The sequence below is a fragment of the Dasypus novemcinctus genome, chromosome 15, assembly GCF_030445035.2.
Source record: "Dasypus novemcinctus isolate mDasNov1 chromosome 15, mDasNov1.1.hap2, whole genome shotgun sequence".
Classification (NCBI taxonomy): Eukaryota; Metazoa; Chordata; class Mammalia; order Cingulata; family Dasypodidae; genus Dasypus; species Dasypus novemcinctus.
In genome coordinates this window covers 769055-789213 of record NC_080687.1, presented here as the reverse complement: position 1 = coordinate 789213, position 20159 = coordinate 769055, and the positions used below count along the sequence as shown (strand labels likewise).

General features: G+C 48.1%; 1 protein-coding gene across 1 annotated transcript in view; it reads right to left on the bottom strand.

The window, feature by feature from the left end:
- The window catches only part of LOC139436608 (uncharacterized), a 33332-nt gene extending 15656 nt beyond the window's left edge, over positions 1-17676 (bottom strand). The window contains exon 1 of the mRNA XM_071208347.1: positions 17405-17676. Within this exon, the coding sequence (XP_071064448.1) occupies positions 17405-17676 (272 nt within the window). The remainder of the gene's footprint in view (positions 1-17404) is intronic.
- Positions 17677-20159: the final 2483 nt, after the last annotated feature.

The window sequence follows — 20159 nt, the reverse complement described above, 5'->3', positions numbered from 1 at the left end:
CTCCAAGATTGATGGGGTGATTGCCACACCTTACCCAATCTTTGGGTTAAAGTCTTAACCCCCTAGTATAGTGACGTGGAGACAACTTTACCCTTAACCTTTGGCAACAGTTTCAACCCTCTCAGAGCAACAAGTTGACTACCTGGCTTTCCCTAACCTTTGTGGGACAGGTTGACCCCTTTCAGACCTGTGGGGTGCTGACCTTAATCGCCCTAATCCTTGAGGAATGTGCTACACCCTCTCTGTACACTGGGGCAGCAAAACTCTCCCAGAACATTGGACAGGAACATCCACCCTCTTCAACTGCTGGGGCAAACTTACCCTCTCTGTATACATGGGTGGGGTTCCTCTCTTGGCCCAAGGTGATATTCTAAGTCCAGATCTCAGCTTCCATGGTTTTCCTCTTAGAGCTGTTTCTCCTTCAAGCTCTCCTTTCCATGTCCTTTTTATTCCAGGCTGACAGTGGTTTTGTTCATACAGCTCTCTCAAAAAGTCTGTTGGTTTAGCATGCCGTAAGCAGGGGTCTAAGCCATCAGACAGTAAGACTTTCCACAAGTCTTTCCTAGATAACTTCATCTTCAATCTTGATTTACCAGTTCCAAGTTTAGTTTAGATGGGGCACTTTCATCTGGGAGTTTGATCTCCAGAGGCTTGGGATTCCCAGAATCAGTTCCTGTTTTCTTTGTGCCCAACAGTCAGTCCTCAGCATATCTCTGTCATCTAGCATTTTACTATAAGCTGCAAGAAGCCAAGCTGCATTCTCCAGGTTTACTTTGGAAATTTCTTCAGCGAAATGCGCAGGCTCATCTTTTTTTTTTTTTTTTTAAGATTTATTTTTATTTATTTAATTCCCCTCCCCTCCCCCGGTTGTCTGTTCTCTGTGTCTATTTGCTGCGTCTTGTTTCTTTGTCCGCTTCTGTTGTCATCAGCGGCACGGGAAGTGTGGGCGGCACCATTCCTCGGCAGGCTGCTCCCTCCTTCGCACTGGGCGGCTCTCCTTATGGGTGCACTCCTTGCGCGTGGGGCTCCCCTACGCGGGGGACACCCCTGCGTGGCAGGGCACTCCTTGTGCGCATCAGCACTGCGCATGGGCCAGCTCCACACGGGTCAAGGAGGCCCGGGGCTTGAACCGCGGACCTCCCATGTGGTAGACGGATGCCCTAACCACTGGGCCAAAGTCCGTTTCCCTAGGCTCATCATTTTGAAAGTCTGCCTTCCATAAAATGCCAGGACTAATCTTGCTAAGCATCATTATAATGTGGCAGCTCCCTTTCTCTTTCTATATCTATTTCCTTCTGTATCTCCAGTTATATCAGACCCAGCAAGAGGGTGAAGAAACCCAAATTGGCTCACTCCTCACTGATACAGTCCAATCTAAGGTCCTAAATCGATCTCATTAAGTAATCTAATCAAAGGACACTGAACCAAATTTAATGCAAGTAAAGGGTACCACACCCACAGGGATAGATTAGTTTAAAAACATTATCATTTGGGGATTCATAAAAGAGCTTCAAACTGCCATACACATCAATAGCCTACACTGACTCTAGAAGAAACTGAAGATATCAACAAACCAATTACAAGTAAAGAGATTGAATCAGTTATCAAAACCTCTGAACAAATAAGAGGAGGGTTGCAAAGTAGTGCTGATGCTTAGTGTATGTAGAAGTTTTAATGAACCTGACTGTAAATGTGTGGAAATGGATAGTGTCGATGGTAACACACTACAGTGAGTAGCAACTGGTTTATAAATGGGATTGTGGCTGAAAAGGCTAGACTAGGGATGTAAATGTCAATTGAAAGAAAGAGAATAATCTAGAAACCAAATAACACAGTGAACTCAGAGAAAGATGAGAATTGTGGTGAATGGCACAAATATGCGAGAATATCCTTCTATGAACTAGAACAGATGTACATCCCTATTGCAAGGTGGTGGGAATGTGGAGAGGTATGGGAAAAATACAATTAATACAACATATGGACTACAGGTAACAGCAATACTGTAATATTCTTGCATCAATACCAAAAGAGTACTGTGTTAATAAAGGGGGTATGGAAAAAACGTGCCAAACATATGCTATAGATCATAGTTAGTGGTAATAGTCTGATGATATTATCTCATAATCTATAACAAATGTTCCACAAAAGTGTGGTGTGTTGGTAAAGGGTTGTTGTATGGGAATTCCACACATGTGCATGATTGTTCTATAACAAAAATACATAAAAATAAACCTCCCAACAAAGAAAGGTCGAGGACCAGATGGCTTCACAGGTGAATTCTACCAAACACTTCAAGAAGAATTAATACCCATCCAGCTCAAACTCTTTTAAAAAATTGAAAAGGAGGGAACTCTCATAACTCATTCCATGAGAACAACATCACACTAGTGCCAAAGCCAGATAAAGATACTACAAGAAAAGAAAATTACAGACCAATTTCTGTTATGACAATAGATGCAAAAGTCCTCCTCAATAAAATACTGGCAAATCAAAATCAACAGTATATTAAAAGGATTATATACCATGATCAAGTGGGTTTTATCCCAGGTATGGAAGGATGGTTCAACATGAGAAAATCAATTAATATAATGCATAACATAAGCAAAACAAAGGAAAAAAACACATGATCATCCCAACTGTGCATGAAAAGGAATTTGATGAAATGCAGTATCCTTTCTTGATGAAAACACTTAGAAACCTAGGAATGAAAGGAAACTTCCCCAACATGATAAAGGGCATATATGGGAAACCCAGAGTTAACATCATACTCAATGGTGAAAGGCTAAAAGCTTTCCCTCTAAGATCCTGAAGAAGACAAAGATGCCCACTGTCACCATATTGGACTGGAAGTTTTAGCCAGAGCAGTTAGGCGAGAAAAAGAAATAAAAGGCACCCGAATTGGGAAGGAAGAAGTGAAGCTTTCATTGTTTGCAGATGACATGATCCTATAAAGAGCAAGTCCTCGAAAATTTATAATAATGCAACTACAGCTAACAAACGAATTCATTCAAGTGCTGGGGTACAAGATCAACACACAAAAGCCAATAGTGTTCTCATATACTAGGAATGAGCAGTCTGAGGAGGAAATCAAGAAAAAAATTCCATTCACAATAAGAACTAAAACAATCAAATATCTAGGAATAAATTTAATGAAGGATGGAAAAGACCTGTACACAGGAAACTATAAAACATGGCTAAAAGAAATTTTTAAAAAACCTAAATAAATGGAAGGACATTTTGTGTTTATGGATTGGAAGACTTAGAGGCTGAGCAATTCTCCAGATGAACAAGAGATGGCTGCTCAAGGATCACTGCTGTACCCTCTAGAAGGCCCAGGCTTCTTGAGAGGAAGAGCCAGGGGTCTCCTTGGCTTTTGTCATTATCTGCAGTACCCAGACAATGCTGGGCCTGTTCTGAGAGCTCAGGAAGTACCTGTGGAATGAAGCCTTGACTGGCTACTGAATGAACTATGCACAGAGCCTGTAGTCAGCAGACCATTCATTATTTCTGAGAAGACAGAACTTTTCACTTTATTTGTTTGTTGTTTGTCTCTGCCTTTTTCTTGTTATTTATTTCAAATAAATAATATACAGAGTTAAAAAAAATAGTACCAAAAGGGACAACTAGCTAGATGGCAGCAAAGTAAGAAGCTTCTACAGTCAGCTCATGCTACTCAACCACTCAAAATTATCTAAAGCACCTGTTTGGGGGCTCCAGGAGACCAGAAGAGCAAACCGCAACATCCTTGAAAGAATGGAAGGAGAAGACTGCCCATCTGCTGAGAAGATTTGTAAGTAGAGCACTCCACGTCCTGGAGGTCAGTGCCCATCCTCCACTGGCAGCACAAGCTGCCTCAGGAGCTGTTCTGTGGCTGGAATTGGAAGCCCCACTTCCCAAAAATGGGGGGGAAAGAGACAGTTGGGCACTGATTTCAGCTACTGATTAGGAAATTTGGCTGGCTAAAATAGAGCCCTAAGAACAGCTAATGTCTGAACCTGTCCAAGTTGGGGAAAGGCCAGTAGCCACCATTTGGGGGTGGGGGTGGGGCAGGGACCCTATTTTAACCACTGGTGCCTTCTCAGTGCCTGGAACACTGGAGGGGCTCAATCCAGGTTAGCTGACTGCAACCCACAGGTGGCCAGGTGGCCAGGCAGAAGGAATGCCAGGCAGCACCCAGGAGCAGAGGCCAGGAGCGGGGAGCAGCCTGGGTGAAGAGACTCCAGAGCAGGCCGCCCAGACGCTGGTGCCAGGGGAAGTGCAGACCCCGAGTAGCCACCATTTTGACTCCACCCCCAGCAGGAGGGGAAGCCAGGCTGACTGAAAGTCACAGTGACAGTAGGGACTGGCTTCTCTCCACCCAGCTCAGCCTGCAGCCCTGGGCTAGGCTTCAGCCCCACCTCCGGCAGGGAGGAGGCTGGCAGGCTCTGCACCAGCCTTTCCAGGTAACTGCAGGTACCTTGGGCTGTCACAGACTGAATAGTTGGAAGTCTACCAGGACAAATATAGTCATTTTGGACCCACACAGCATAATTTTCTGCCCACTCCTGCGGCTCCATTCCTGCCTTAAGCAAGGGAGAAAGGGGTGTGAAGCTTCATCGGTCTCTCTGGGCAACTACATCTAGACCTGCATGACTTGGACTATTCCACACAGCTGTGGCTCTCTCCTGACCCCTGGAGAAAGTTGGGAGAAGCTTCATTGGTCCCTGCGGCAATGAGGGAAGCTTGACCCTCCATAGTTTATAGCACTAATTACATCCTTGACTCCTGCTGCACAACCAGCAAGGGAGAAAGGGCAAGAAGCCCTAAACTAAAGAGAGAAACTGCAACAAGAATAAATACATCTAGTAAGCCAGATGCCAAGACACCAACAAAAAACTACAATCCACACCAAGAAGCAGGAAGATGTGGCACAGTTAAAGGAAAAAGATAAGCCTCTGGATGGCATAAAGGAGTTGAGACAACTAATCATAGATGTCCAAACAAATCTCCTTAATAAATTCAATGAGATGGCTAAAGAGATTAAGGATATTAAGAGATATTGGATGAGCACAAAGAAGAATTTGAAAGCATACACAGAAAAATAGCAGATTTTATGGGAATGAAAGGCACAAGAAATGAAATTAAAAATACACTGGAATCATATAATAGCAGATTTGAGGAGGCAAGAAAGGATTGGTGAGCTTGAAGAAATGTCCTCTGAAAGCAAACATACAAAAGAACAGCTGAAGAAAAGAATGGAAAAATTTGAACAAGTTCTCAGGAAACTAAACAATAGCAAGAGATGTGCAAACATGTGTGTCCCAGAAGGAGAAGGAAAGGGAAAAGGGGCAGAAGGAATATCTGAAGAAATAATGGTAGAAAATTTCCCAAGCCTATTGAAGGACATAGATATCCGTGTCCAAGAAGCACAACATACTCCCATCTGAATAAATTGAATAGACCATTTTTGAGACACATACTAATCAGAATGTCAAATTCCAAAGACAAAGAGAATTCTAAGAGCAACAAGAGAAAAGCAATGCATAATATCTAAGGGATACCTAAGAAGATTAAATGCCGAAGGCAAGATGGCAGTGGTCTGATATATTTAAGAAACTGCAAGAGAAAAACTTCCAGATAAGAATTTTACATACAGCAAATTTGTCTTTCAAAAATGAGGGTGAGTTTAGAACATTCAAAGATAAACAGAAACTGAGAAAGTTTGTAACCAAGAGACTGGCTTTGCAGAAAATATTAAAGGGTGTACTATAGTCTGAAAAGAAAAGACAGGAGAGAGAGGCTTGGAAGAGAGACTAGAAATGAAGATTTTACCAGTGAAAGTAAACAAAAGTCTCAAAAGAGTGGTGAAAATAAAATATGACATAATACCCAAAGGTCAAAATGGGTGAAGAACTGCCTTTAAAGTAATAATATTGAATGTTTATGGATTAAACTTCCCAATCAAAAAACAAAGACTGGCAGAATGGATAAGAAAATATGGGCCACCTATATGATGTCTGCAAGAGACTCACCTTAGACCCAAGGATAGCAACAGATTGAAAAGGAAAAGCTGGAAAAGCATATTCCACATATGCAGTAACAAAAAATAAAAATAAAAATAAGTTGGAGTGCTATATTTATATCAGTTGAAATAGGCTTTAAAAGACACTAGTAATGTGCAATCTGAGGAAGAAGTCAGGAAAAAAATTTCCATTTAAAATAGTGACTAAAGAATCAAATATTTAGGAATAAGCTTAACCAATAAGGTAAAGCATTTCTATTCAGAAAACTACAGCTCCTTGTTAAAAGAAATCAAAGAAGAGCTAAAAAATTGTAAGAACAGTCCATGCTCACATATTGGAAGACTAAATATCATTAAGATGTCAATTCTACTCAAACTGATATACAGACCAATGTAATCCCAGTAAAAATTCCACTGGCACTTTTTACATAAATGGAAAACAAGATTATCAAATTTATTTGAAAGGGAAAGGGGCCCTGAATAAGCCAGAAACATTTAAAAACAAAGATGGAAGGCTCTCAGTTTTAGACTTTAAGTCATATTACCTAGCTGCAGTGGTAGAAACAGCATGGTGCTGGCATAAAGACAGACACATAGGCCAATGCAACCGAATTGGTGGTTCAGAAACAGACCCTCACATCTATGGTCAAGTGGTTTTTGGCTAGCCTGACAAACCCACCCAGTATTGGCAGGACAATCCATTCAACAAATTGTGCTGGGAGAACTGGACATCCATAGCCAAAAGAAGGAAAGAGGATCCCTGTCTCACACCTTATACGAAAATTAACTCAAAATGGATCAACACCCTAAATATAAAAGTGAGAACCATAAAGCTTCTAGAAGAAAACGTAGGAAAATATCTTCAAGACCTGGTGGTAGGTGGTGGATTCTTAAAGGAGATAAAAGGAGAACTGAGAGGGACTACTGGTGTTAATGTATGTAGGAGTTTTAATTAACTTTAATGTACAGAGTTGATGGTAACAAATTATAGTGAGTAACAGCTGGTTTATATATCGGAATGTGGCTAAAAATGGTGGTCTAAGGATGTAAATGCCAATTAACAGAAAGCTGGAGATTAATCTAGGGATTGAATAGCACAGTAAATTCAGATGCAAGAGTGTCCTTTGTGAGCTGGGGCAGATGTACGTCGCTATTGCAGGGTGGTGGGAATATGGAGAAGCAAGGGAAAAATACAGCTGGAGTGACCTGTGGACTATGGTTAGTAGTAACAATGTAATATTCATGCATCTATGCCAAAGACGTACTGTGTTCATAATGGGGGAGTATGGAAAAAGTGTGCCAAATGTACACTACGGACCTGGTGATAATCAGATATTATCTCATAATCTGTTAACAAATATTCCATTGTGGTGTGGTGTGCTGATAGAGGGGTGCTGTATGGGAATTCTGCACATGTGCAGGATTGTTTTGTAAGTTTCCCACTTCTGTCATAAAAATATATTGTAAAAATACTAATAGGGCGGGTTGGGGAAAAATATACTAAATGTAAGACACAGACTATAGTTAGTAGTAAGATTTTGACAATATTCTTTCGTAATTTTAACAAACGTCTCTTTTTTTTTTTTTTTTTTTAAAGATTTATTTATTTATTTAATTTCCCCCCTCCCCTGGTTGTCTGTTCTTGGTGTCTATTTGCTGCTGTCTTGTTTCTTTGTCCGCTTCCGTTGTCGTCAGCGGCACGGGAAGTGTGGGCGGCGCCATTCCTGGGCAGGCTGCTCTTTCTTTTCACGCTGGGCGGCTTTCCTCACGGGCGCACTCCTTGCAAGTGGGGCTCCCCTACGCGGGGGACACCCTTGCGTGGCAGGGCACTCCTTGCGCGCATCAGCACTGCGCATGGGCCAGCTCCACACGGGTCAAGGAGGCCCGGGGTTTGAACCGCGGACCTCCCATATGGTAGACGGATGCCCTAACCACTGGGCCAAAGTCCGTTTCCCTAACAAACGTCTCTTAACAAGACATTGGTGGTGAGTTGACATATGGGATCCTGTATGACGTTACGCATGTTTGCTTTGTAAGTTCACAAGTTTTACTATACACTTATTATTTATGTATGTTCATGCATAAATGATATAAAATAATAATGGGGTGGGTTGGGAGAAAGTGTTTGGTTAGTAGTAATATTTTGATGATGCTCTTGGTCATTGGTTAAAAATGTTTCACAGCAAGGCAAGGTGTTGGTGGTGGGGTGAGGTACAAGAGCCCTCCATGGTTTTATGTGTGTTTGTTGTTTTTTAAGCTCACAACTATTACTATACACTTAATATTTATGTATGTTTATGTATGACTGATATACTGCAGCAAATTTTTTAAAAAATTTTATGTAGTACCAAAAGGTTTATAATGTCCTTTGTTTCAATTTATACAACCATCCAGCCCCCCCCCCCCAAAGAAACCATTTTACCTGTTCTAAGTGTTTCATCTCATATCAGTCTCCATATTTCTAGGTAATATGCTTACACTGTTCTTACTAGATTTACCAAATTGCGACCGTTTATGGACTTATGGTTGATGGGAATTGCCTTTGATGCCACCAGCCCTGACCTCTCCCCCAAAACATTTAATTATGTCACAACTTCTGGCTGTCTCAGGGATAAACAGTGCTCACATTCTGAACATGTAAACGATGGTCACTGCATAAGCAAGCAAGCAAAGTGGGCTACGAACTTTCGCTCTTTATGAAGTTACTCATTTTTTCCCCTCGCTTATTTTCGGTGTGCCAACCCTCCTCCCCTCCCCAGTACTCCTCTGATGTGTTATTCACCCATCAGCAATTTCCTCGACATGTTTTATCAAAGCCCTGGTTTCCTGGACCGGCTCCGGGGCTGACCCCCTGGCTGTAAGCGGCGCTGACCTCCGGTGGCCTGCCGGGCCCGGCGGGATTTCCTTCCTGGCGCCATTGTTCGGAGCCCGTTCGCGTCGTCCACCTCTTGATTTATGTCCTTGTTTGGGAGAGGGCGTTCTTTACGGGAGGATGCGGGGCTCTGGCTCTAACCTTCTGAGTCCTCGCATTTCCAGGGTGCCTCCGTTTTTCCCCTAGCTGAGCTGCAGTTTAGCTGTCCTCAGAACGCTCGAGGCATTTATTTCTCCTTTTGCTGCTGGTATCCAAGTTAATGCTTTCTACAAGGTTTTTTCCCATTGACTTATTTTTAACAATTTTATTTGGCTATTTAATACTTTCAATTTAAAAGAGCTCTTCTTCATTTCCTTTTTATAGTATCTTTTTCTTTATGAAAATAGGTAAGTTTTTTAAGGATATGAATAATCAGATGGCCAATTCGTCCCTGGGGTCTGGGACTGTCCTGTTTTAAAATGGAAAGTCCTGCTCTGGGCTGCACCGTGCCCCCCACGACTGGCGGGACCCCAAGACCGTGGGCCTGTGGGCGGGAACCTATTAGAGAAGGGCCGGACCGGGGTGGCCGTGTGGCCCGCGGACACGGTGGAGAGGCGGCCAGGCGGAGCGGGCGCCGTGTCCTGGAGCTCCGGCCTCGGCCCTGCTGCCAGGCCAGGTGGAGGCAGGCTGCGGGGCCGACAAGCGCGGGCGCTCCACATCCTGAGGACTGCCCGCCCAGGGGGCCTGGGAGCAGCCCACAGCCGGTCCTGCTTCCCAAGGGCCTCGGACACGCTCCCCCTCCACCCCTGGTGTCGTCCTGTGTCCCTGCTCCCTGCCTGTGGACTCCTCGTGCCTGAGGGAGGCATTCGCGGCTGCGTGGACACCGCGTGGCCTGGTCAGCCCAGGGTCTCCCGCAGGCCCTCCAGGCTCTGCCCGTGGTCCGGGAGCAGGACGGGGACAAGGCCGGAGCAGCCCGTGTCCAGCCCTGGCCTCCCTGGACCTCGGCCAGCCCTGGCTTCCAAGTCCAGGCAGTAGGAGAAACTTCCAGCTCTGCCTGTGTGTCACGGCGGCGGGGACACGAGGACCCATTCGTCCAAAGCGCGGCCAGCCCACGTCAGCCCCGTTCTCGACCCCACTGCCCCCAGGCCTGCAGCCCTGGTCTGCCCTGCGCTGAGCTCGTGGCGCCGGCCGCTCCTCTCCCCTGCTTCTCTCCAGGCCGATCGCGAAAAGCCCTGTGGTCTCTGCTGTTATGCTTTTGTTATTATGGATAAGTGTCATTTTTTAAATTCTTTGGTTATTTCAGTGGGATATCATGCGGATGAGAAGATTAAGCTGCAATCTTTTTAAAGCTTTCATTTGGAAAGCTGAATAATTGCATTTTTGTTTAGCTTAATAATTTAAAATAGAGACATTTCTATTTGCTTTAAAAAGCAGGAATTACGGTGCTGGAGGCCGCCCGTCCCCGGGGAGTCAGTGGGAGGCGAGGGCCAGCCCCCCGGCGCACGCTGGCGCCACCGGCCGCTGCGTGGTCAGGGCCGTCCATTGGTGCTGGCAGGAGAACTGGCTCCACGGCATCTTCCCGGGCGTCGGGGGAGACGAGGCAGGTGAAGACGTCCTCAGGGCCACCTGCTGGGCAAGGCCGGGCGCCTCTGCTGGGGGGGTGGGCCGTCCAGCTGCGTGGCCCCGTCCACCTCGACGTGCTGGGCCTTGTCAGCTCTGCCGCGGCCTCCCAGCGGGGAGGAGGCCCCGAGCACCCAGGAAGTGGCCCACACCAGCCCCCCGGACCCCTTCCTGGGTAGATCCCCACAACCTGGGGCAGAGGAGACGTCAGGGGTGCTGGAAGTGCAGCAGCCCAGGCCGCAGCCGCCAGAGGCCAGCGCGAGAGCAGGGCCCCGGGGTGAGCAGGGCCCCGAGAGTGAGCAGGGCCCCGGGGTGAGCAGGGCCCCGGCGTGAGCAGGGCCCCGGGGTGAGCCGGACCCCGAGGGTGAGCAGGGCCCCGGGGTGAGCAGGGCCCCGAGGGTGAGCAGGGCCCCGGGGTGAGCAGGGCCCCGGCGTGAGCAGGGCCCCGGGGTGAGCAGGGCCCCGGGGTGAGCAGGGCCCCGGGGTGAGCCGGGCCCCGGGGTGAGCAGGGCCCCGGGGTGAGCAGATCCCAAGCGTGAGAGGGTCCCCGAGGGTTAGCCGGACCCCGAGGGTGAGCAGGTCCCCCCTGGGTGTCCCACAGCTGAATAGGAAGAGGCGCAGCGCCAGGCGTTGGATCTGTGGGGACGCCCCAGCAGATGTCACCAGAGGCTACAGAGAAGGGGCGTCCCAGAGCCACTCCACCCAGTGCTCCTGGGGTGGGACCTACACTCCTGCTGCTCCCCCACAGGCCAACTCTGCACAGGTAGGGGCTGCAGGAGTTGGAGAGCAGACACGCCTTCATGGGTCATGGAAAGAGAAAACGTGGATTATGGTGTTTATCCTTCTCGCAGTGCTCCTTCTGAGGAAGTCCCGAAGCACTTGGGCCTCTGCCACCAGGAGCGGACGGAGGTCGGCGTGGTGGCCCAAGGGCAGGCCCTCGAGAGGAGGCCCAAGGGCAGGCCCTCGAGAGGAGGCCCAGGGGCAGGCCGGCGAGAGGAGGGCAGGGCAGGCCAGCGAGAGGAGGGCAGGGCCGGCCCGTGAGCCTGCCCTACTTGGTGGGAGCGCACTGGCTTCTGCAACAACCCAACTTAGCAAATGGGTTTAGGTAAGAAAAATAAATGTTTAGGGTAGAGTGGTGAAAAGAAAAAATACACAGAAGAAAGAAAAACAAAGAAGAAATTTAGCTGAATCTCATTAACGACAGGTTATTTCAGGTGTGTTGAAACAGAACATGAAAAACCAGAACAAATTAGCAGTTACAATTTAGAAGCTATGGATGAAATCTAAAGGTCCAAAAAGCCAAGGCAACATAAAAAATATTTGTTCCACTGTCTTTTCACTAATACTTCTTTTTCCATACTATGCCCCAAATGAAAGATTGCTCCTACATTTACAAGAAAAGAATTCCCAAGCAAAAGTAAAATAATTTGGGATAAGATATAACCCAAAGAATTAGGACTGTTGGCTAAATACAACGAAACACATAGAATGAATATTTTGGTAAATCACTGACTGTGGAAGCTGGTGATTAGAAGCAGGAAGGAAACGAGCTCCCCAGGGGCTGCGGCTGGTACGCCTCCGGTTTATTTACATAGGCTCAAACCAAAGTGGTAGATCTTAGTTTTTCAGCCACTGTTTTTCTAAAATTTGTATGTTTCCTAATTAAAGTTTGGGTGCCTTTTCTTAAAATCTGCTCTTTCCTCCACTTTCCACTTGGTCACTGTGTATTTACTGAGCACTTTCAGGGCCCCTGCACGGGGGTAAACGCCGTCAGTGGGAGGAAAAGAAGACCCAGACCCTGGCTGGGCAACAAAAACGTAAGCCCCAAATTTCAAGACAAAAAGATCAGTGCCCAGTTGACCAAAACACACTGTACCAGGGGACAGAGGAGGGAATCTGCCCATTTCATTCCTGAGGTGTCCTCAAGTCCTGCGATAAGCAACTTCGGAGGTCTGTGTAATTGTGAATGTCCTTGTAGATGGGGGCTGGGCTTCGAGTGGGCTGGGGTGGCCAGTCCCTCCTCTTCATAGTTTCCTGTGGCTAGAACATGGCACGGTCTCTCCACCTTGGCACCGTTGGCCTAGGGGCTGGGTCGTTTGACATTGGGGGTGGCCTGGCACTCTAGGACTTGAGCAGCCCCCAGCTCCTCCCACCGGAGCCAAGGCACCCCCTGTCGTGACAATAGAAGTGTCGCCAGGCGTTGCCACCTGTCCCCTGGCGGGTGGGGCCACATTATCCCAGAACGAACTACTCCTTGTGACTGATTAATCACAAGCATTGGTCCCCAAACACGTTTTCTTCTTGCCTAAAAAGAGGGCGGTGATAAAGCTTTACAGCTCGATGGCCCCTAGCATGGACCACGCTTTTTTAACTGATGGGTTTTTTTATATTATAGTGACCACGGTATAAACACAGCACTTTTTTAAAGGGTCCATTGTGGAGAACTTGGCTTCTGTTCCCCCTTCTCACCCTGGCCCTTCCTCCTCGGCCGCGATTCTTCCAGAACGTCCCTGGAAAGTAGGAGAACGGCAGTGGCTGTTGCCTCTGTACGCTGAAGATGAGCCATTGCATGCTGGGGAGGTTGCCAGATAGGAGGGAAAGTAGAGAAAGTGGTATCAGGAGCTGTGATGGTGGATTACGTTCTGATTCCAGAAGGAGGGGACGTTGGGGGTTCCATGTCTGAGTTCGCCAGGCTGCTGTGACAACACACGATGCATTTGCTTAAGCTACAGGAGTTTATTGGCTCATAGTTTTGAGGCTAGAAGTCCAAAATGAAGACTTGGGCAAAGCTTGCTCCTCCAGGCTCTGCAGCTCTGGTGCTGGCCCCGCCCATCCTTCTCTTGGCTCCTTGGAGTGTGTCTGTCCTCCCGTTGATGGCGACGTCCTCTGCTTTTCCAGCTCGCTTGGTCTCTGCCCATCTCCAGCATCTTCTCGTGTGCTCTCCAACTTCCGGTTTCTGGTTTTCTTCTTTTTGTAAGGCCCCTAGGGATGTGGATTTAGACATCTTCTGTCAGTTGAGCCACACCTTAATAGAACAAGCATTTTCAAGAGCTCCCCTTCACGCTGTGTTCACACCCAAAGGACATGGGTTAAGAGCAGGTCTAAACTGGGTTCCACGATCCATCTCCATCTGCAGTGTTATGTCCTAGCCATCTTGGAAGGCAAACATCCCCTCTTTACACTAGAACTTAGCCACGCACCCTACACTTCAGGAAGTCAGACGTCTACAACTGTGGAGAAAGATGCCCGTAAAGAGTTCCTTGTAGGAAACATGGCATGGGAGGGAAGGAAGGTTCTCAAGCGCCACAATCAGGAGACGACCCCAGGAGGAATGAGAGTCGACTTGAAACTGCTCTAGAAACGGAAGCAGGAACCCCGATTCAGGGTCTTCTCTTTCCTGCACCAGAACCCCTAACCATTCGTGCTCTTTATACAGTTAATTGAGAACACTTAATTTAAGGTCTGGATAGTAGGCAGACTGTACTTTGATTTTTTGAGATAAGGTGGTTTTTGGAAATCCCCAGTCTAATTCATTAGGTTTAGAGTGATTGGGCCCTGAAGTTGTCATAATAAAGAGTGTCCTTTGACTGTTGTCCCCAGGCATGGATTTCCATGGACTGTGAGAACATGGACCCAGGTTTGGGAATTTTTGGGTCCCCTTGGCAGGTAGCTATTTTTTTTTAAACATCTTGTCTCAAAAAATATAATTTTGTTACAGAAATTGCGAATTTACAAAATAATCATGCACATGAATAAACTTCCCATACAACACCCCTCCATCAACACACCTCACTGTGGTGGAAATTTTGTTACAGATTATGAGATAATATCATCAGACTATTACCACTAACTCTGGTCTGTAGTGCATATTTGGCACATTTTTTCCATACCCCACTATTATTAACACTGTACATCTTTGACATTGATGTAAGAATGTTACAATGTTGCTGTTAACTAAAGTTCATAGGTTACACTAATTGTAATTTTCCATACTTCCCCACATTCCCACCACCCTGCAATAGTGACGTACATCTGCTCCAACTCACAGAGGGACACTCTTGTCTTTGTACCTTCAACCACGATTCTCATCCACCTGTGAGTTCACTGTTACTCAGTCCCTAGATTATTCTTCAGCTTTCTTTCAATTGACGTTTACTTCCCCAGACTACCCTTTTCATCCTCAATCCCATTTATAAACCAGCTGCTACTCATTAAAATGTGTTACCATCAACTCTATCCATTTCCACACATTTACAGTTAAGTTAATTAAAACTTTTATGTACATTAAGCATCAGTACTCCTTTGCAGTCCTCTTCTTATCTCCTAATAACCCATACTCTAGGTTTTTAACTCTATGTGATTATTCTTCATATTTTAGTTCATATTAGTGAGACCATGCAATATTTGTTCTTTTGTATCTGGCTTATTTCACTTAGGATAATGTTTTCAAATTCATCCACATTGTCATGTGCTTCCTCAGTTGATTTCTTCTTATGGCTGAATAGTATTCCATCATACATATATACCACATTTTGCTTTTCCATTCATTGTTGGGTGGACACCTGGACTGATTCCATCTTTTGGCCTCCGTGAATAGCACCGCTATGAACATTGGTGTGCAGATGTCTGTTCGTGTCGCAGTTGTCAGTTCTTCTGGATGTATTCTTAGTAGAGGAATTGCTGGATCATGTGGCAGTTCTAAATTGAGGTCCTGTGGAACCCCCAGACTGCCTTGCACAGAGGCTGCACCATTTACAGTGCCCCCAACAGTGAGGGAGTGCTCCTATCCCCCCACATCCTCTCCAGCACTTATTTTTTCTGTTTTTAATAATGGCCATTTTATGTAGTGTGAGATGATAGCTCATTGTCATTTTGATTTGTACTTCCCTAATAGCTAGTAATAGCGAACGTTTTTTCATGTTGGCCATTTATATTTCCTCTCTGGAGAAATGTCTATTTTAGTCTTTTGCCCTTGGCATGTAACTTTTTAATTTCACCTATTATTTTCCTTTTCAACACTGTTACCTTTTTCTTGTTACTTTGTTGACTTCTTTCTCAGATAACAACAGAGGCCTTTCCCAGGAGTCTTAACGCATCTTCTCATATTCCGAAGCTTTAGGCAGGCCGGTCCCCCTGAGAAGCCATCTGAAATGTTAGGTTTTGAAACATGCTTGAAAAGTGACAGGTTTAATCCTCTTCTTGGCAAAATCTCTGCATGCCCATGAAGATTTTATGAATCCAATGTACTGTTTAAAGTAAGCTAGGGAAGTGGACTTGGCCCAGTGGATAGGGCATCCGCCTACCACATGGGAGGTCCGCGGTTCAAACCCCAGGCCTCCTTGACCCGTGTGGAGCTGGCCCATGCGCAGTGCTGATGTGCGCAAGGAGTGCAGTGCCACACAGGGATGTCCCCTGCGTAGGGGAACCCCATGCGCCCTGTAAGGAGAGCTGAAAGAAAGTGCAGCCTGCCCAGGAATGGTGCCGCACATACGGAGAGCTGACACAACAAGATGACGCAACAAAAAGAAACACAGATTCCTGTGCCTCTGACAACAACAGAAGTGGACAAAGAAGAACACGCGGCAAATAGACACAGAGAACAGACAACTGGGGCAGCGGGGAAGGGGAGAGAAATAAATAAATAAATAAATCTTTAAAAAAAAATAAAGTAAGCTGGTCCTCCCCTCAATATTCTTGTTCAAATCATATGGAAACTCTGAGTGTGGGGACATGTATTTCAGTGAATCATGCTAAAAATCTATTACTGGATAAAATTTAACTCTAGATAACAAATTTCAGAGAAGAAGATTTAATTCCCTTGAATATTTCACTTTGAGAAAACTGTCCAAGATTTAGACCATATAGGTCCCAAGTAAACAACCTAAGCGTAGAGACGTGGCTGCCATGAAAACTATGACCAGCGGAGATGGTGGAATACGTTGGTGATGTCCTTAAAAAACATTTATATGTGCCCTTCATAACGCGGATGTGTGAAAGGGGTTCCATTTCCATGTTTCTCCCCCAAATTATAACAAACCACAGGGACTTTTCTTCGGGATTTTTATTATAAGAGATAAAGGTTTTGAAATATTTTATCCTTTTCTAACTTCAGATCCTGAGGTTGGAGTGTCCTGCCCCTGGCAGGAGCTGGAGGTAACACAAAGGCTGAAACGGAGCTCCACCAGCTTGAACGCTCAGGGCCCTGCCCTCAGGACAGGGGCCCCTCAGGAGCCTTGAGGCGAAGGAAGCAGAGCAGGCAGGGAGGTCTTCAAACGCGGCAACTCTCCCGCCAGGACTGGCCACGGAAGGTTTGGGGCCCAGGGCCAAAGACGTGCTGGTCTCCATGTCTCACTGGGAAGGGGCTGCTGATGTGGGAGGAATGGGGTACGTGGGAACCGCTCATATTTTTTAGAGTAACAATTTTGTGTGATCTATGTGTCTTTAAAAAAAGATAAAAAATTTGCTAAAATAAATAAAAAGAAAAAAAAAGAAAAAATATTAGGACTTTGGAGACAGCAACAGCAGAGCAGGGAGCACGCGGGCCCTAAATTATAGGACTCAGGGACGGGGACGGTGGAGCAGGGGCCTCGCGTGGCGCCTTCCCGCGCCGCGTGTGACTGCCCCGTCCACAGCCCCGCCTGGCGGCCGCCGCAGGAAACCTGCCAGTCCAGGCGGAAGACCAGGAGGGGCTCAGGCCGCACGAGCCGGGCAGTCGCCCGCGCCCCGAGTCAGAGCCCAGGTCCCGCGCTCACAGCTCCTGTGGGTGCGAACGAGGCCCCGGGAGCCTGACGATGTGTCTGTCTGGTCACCCTGTGTCCCCTCCGTGTCCTTAATCTGCTTTTCAGCCCTTGCCCCTCGGAGGACCTGCCCTGCCCTTGGACGTCTGCTCTGGGCTGTGCCCTGCAGTGCTTTAACATGTGCAGTGTCCTCACCGGGCACTGCCAGGGCTCGGGGCTTGGGCGTCTGGGTTCGCAGTGGAGAAGACTGGGCCTGCCCTCTGGGGGCTGACATCCTCAGAAGGGGAGTCCGGCAGGTGTGGAGGTAGATGTGCAGCCCCGCGCCCCGGCGGTGGAGGCGATGGCTGCTGCGCAGCAGGGAGACCGCGCGGGACAGCGTCCTCGTGGGTGTGGGCGCACTCAGCCTCCCCGGCGGTGCTGGGCTCTTGGGGACACACAAATGGCAGCCCCCCGGGGCTGGGCGGCATAGCGCGGTGAGACGAGCCCGCGGGGGTCTCCTGGCCCGAGGCTGGACGTGCCACGGTGGGTGCGGGAGTGGCTGGGACGCAGGTGGCGGTGGTGGGAAGGACTCCTGAGGGAGGCGTTTGCGCTCATCTGGGCCTCAGGTCCCCGGCGCCAGACCAAGAGGGCGTGTCCCTGCCCTCCCGCGTCCCGGCCCCCTCCCGTGGCCCTGGGCTGGCATGGCGGGGGTCGTCGGCTGTCCAGACCAGGCACAGGAGGTCGTGCTCCACGCTCATCCTGAATCACAGAGAACACAGGGTGCTTGCGTCATACCGCAAGCCTGCAAACACTTTGTACTCAAACTGTGTTTTATTAAATGAAGACACGGTTGTTGGAAACGCCGTGGATTTGGGGCGGTAAGAAAGAAGAGCTGCTGCCGGTCAGGTGGACGCGGCCTCGACTATCGGGTGAGGGCCCTGGAAAGGTGTGGAGAGTGCCTCTTGGAAATGAAGAAACGGGCCTCGCGGAGCGCCAGGCCCCTGAGCCACCGCCTCTAAGGGCCCTCGTCACCAGGCGGGGGCGCCGGGGCTGAGGGCGGTGGGCTAGGACCCTGCCCTCGGCCTGCGGTCTTCCCCGGGGAGGGGCCGGTCGTAAGGAGAGAAGAAAAGGCCAGAAAACTGCACGGGGAAGGGAAGGCACTCGCACAGATCAGGGTTTTCTTTACTGCTTTTAAGTATTTTAAATGACATTTTGGGAAGCAATATTTTTTTGTGTGTGTTGTTTAATCAATTTTATGCCTTGATTTAATTAGATTCCAACTGTCGATATTATATATCTCGTTTCAATCTGTTGATTTATGCATGCATAAACATTTGTATTTCATATCTTATTATTTGGGTGGGTGATGTCATCTTTATGCAATAAACGGCATAAAAGATGGATGGAGTCCTCTGTGTACATTTCGTCCATTTAGATGAAACACAATTCACTAAGTTGGCCGTGGAGTCAACCCTGAGTGGGCGAGACTGTCCTCTCAGCATTGAAGGGGCCTGGAGAGGAGCGTTGGGGGACAGCGTTGGGGGACAGCGCCAGAAATGCTTCCTCCTCCTCGCCGTGACCCCACCGTCTCTCAAACACACACGCCGCCCTAAACCTCCGCCCCCATCTCGGCATCTTCTCGGGGACGTTCATGGGGCGCCTGGGAAGGCAAAGGCGCTCGGGGGTCCACGTGGCTGCTCTCGGGCTCAGAGCTGCTCGCAGCAGCTCCCCCTGCCTTCGGCGGCGGGGGTGCAGAGCCACGGGAGGTGCACGGCGCCTCCGGAACTCCAGGGCGACGACGGCGGCAGGCGCCCTGGCCTGGGTCTGCGTGCCAGGAACCCACTACAAGGTGCTGGTGCCAAACAAGCGCACTCTTAAAGCTGCCCCTCCGGAAGCAGGGCGGTGCGAGGGGCCGGGCTCGAGGGCCGTCCCTGCGGGGAGTGCGGGGCCAGGACAACGCCCGGAGACACAAGGTACGTGCTTCCTGGAACGTCCTTCTCCAGCCCCGAAGCCGCAGCTGGGGACACTGGCAATAGCTCGGGCAGCGATGAAGGCAACCAGCTTTAGTTTGGAAAAGTTGGAATGTGCTAGAAACAAACTTTAGTTTCTAGCTTCCTCCCCGTTCTTTTTCCTTTTTCCTTTCTTAGTGGAATAAACAAACAGGGAAATCCATTTTATTATTCCTTAATTTTCATCTTGCAGCTCATTATCTCAATCAGCAAGTCACGGTTGAGTGCGCTGATTTCTGAGGAAAATTCCAGCAGGCTCTCCTAGCTGTTGATGAGCCGTGGCTAATCGCCGCAGCCAGAATTTTCTGTCATCACCTGAGTGGATGGTGCATGCTTGACTGAGAGGAAGTGAAGTAAGGAAGTAGCTCTCAGAAGCGAGCCTTTTCTCAGAGATGTGTTCACTGAGTGCAGTGAGTGTCCCACGATGAGGTAGGAGGTTGTTGCTGTGGGAGGAGTGGGGTGAGGGGGGTGGGGGGTGTATGGGGACCTCATAATTTTTGAATGTAACATTAAAAAAAGACCCAAAAAATGAACAACAACAAAAACAAAAGAAGTGAGCCTTTCCTTTCTTGAAGGCCAGCAGCACCCAAGACCAAATAAGGAACGATTTTATCCGACGCCAAGTGGGGACCCGAGTCCTCGAGGCAGAGCTGCGGGACGCAGGCTTTGGAGGAAACTGCCCGGCAGAGGGTAAGGTCCCTCGGGAGCAGCCAGGCGGCTGTTACGAGCGCCATGTCCTGCCAGTCCTGGTGGCCAGTAGACCTAGGAACGGCTGGACAAAGGAAGCTCCTAAAATTGGGGCAGGGTTGGAATCGCTGCTCCCCTCTAGCTCCACTCTTGCCGCTCTGCTTCCAGACTCCCCGTCTGTGAAACAGAAGACTTAGAAACGCATTTGCGTCCCCAGGTGGCTCCTCAGATTGAGTCAACGGGCTGGACGGCACCAGCGGAGCAACCCCCGAAAG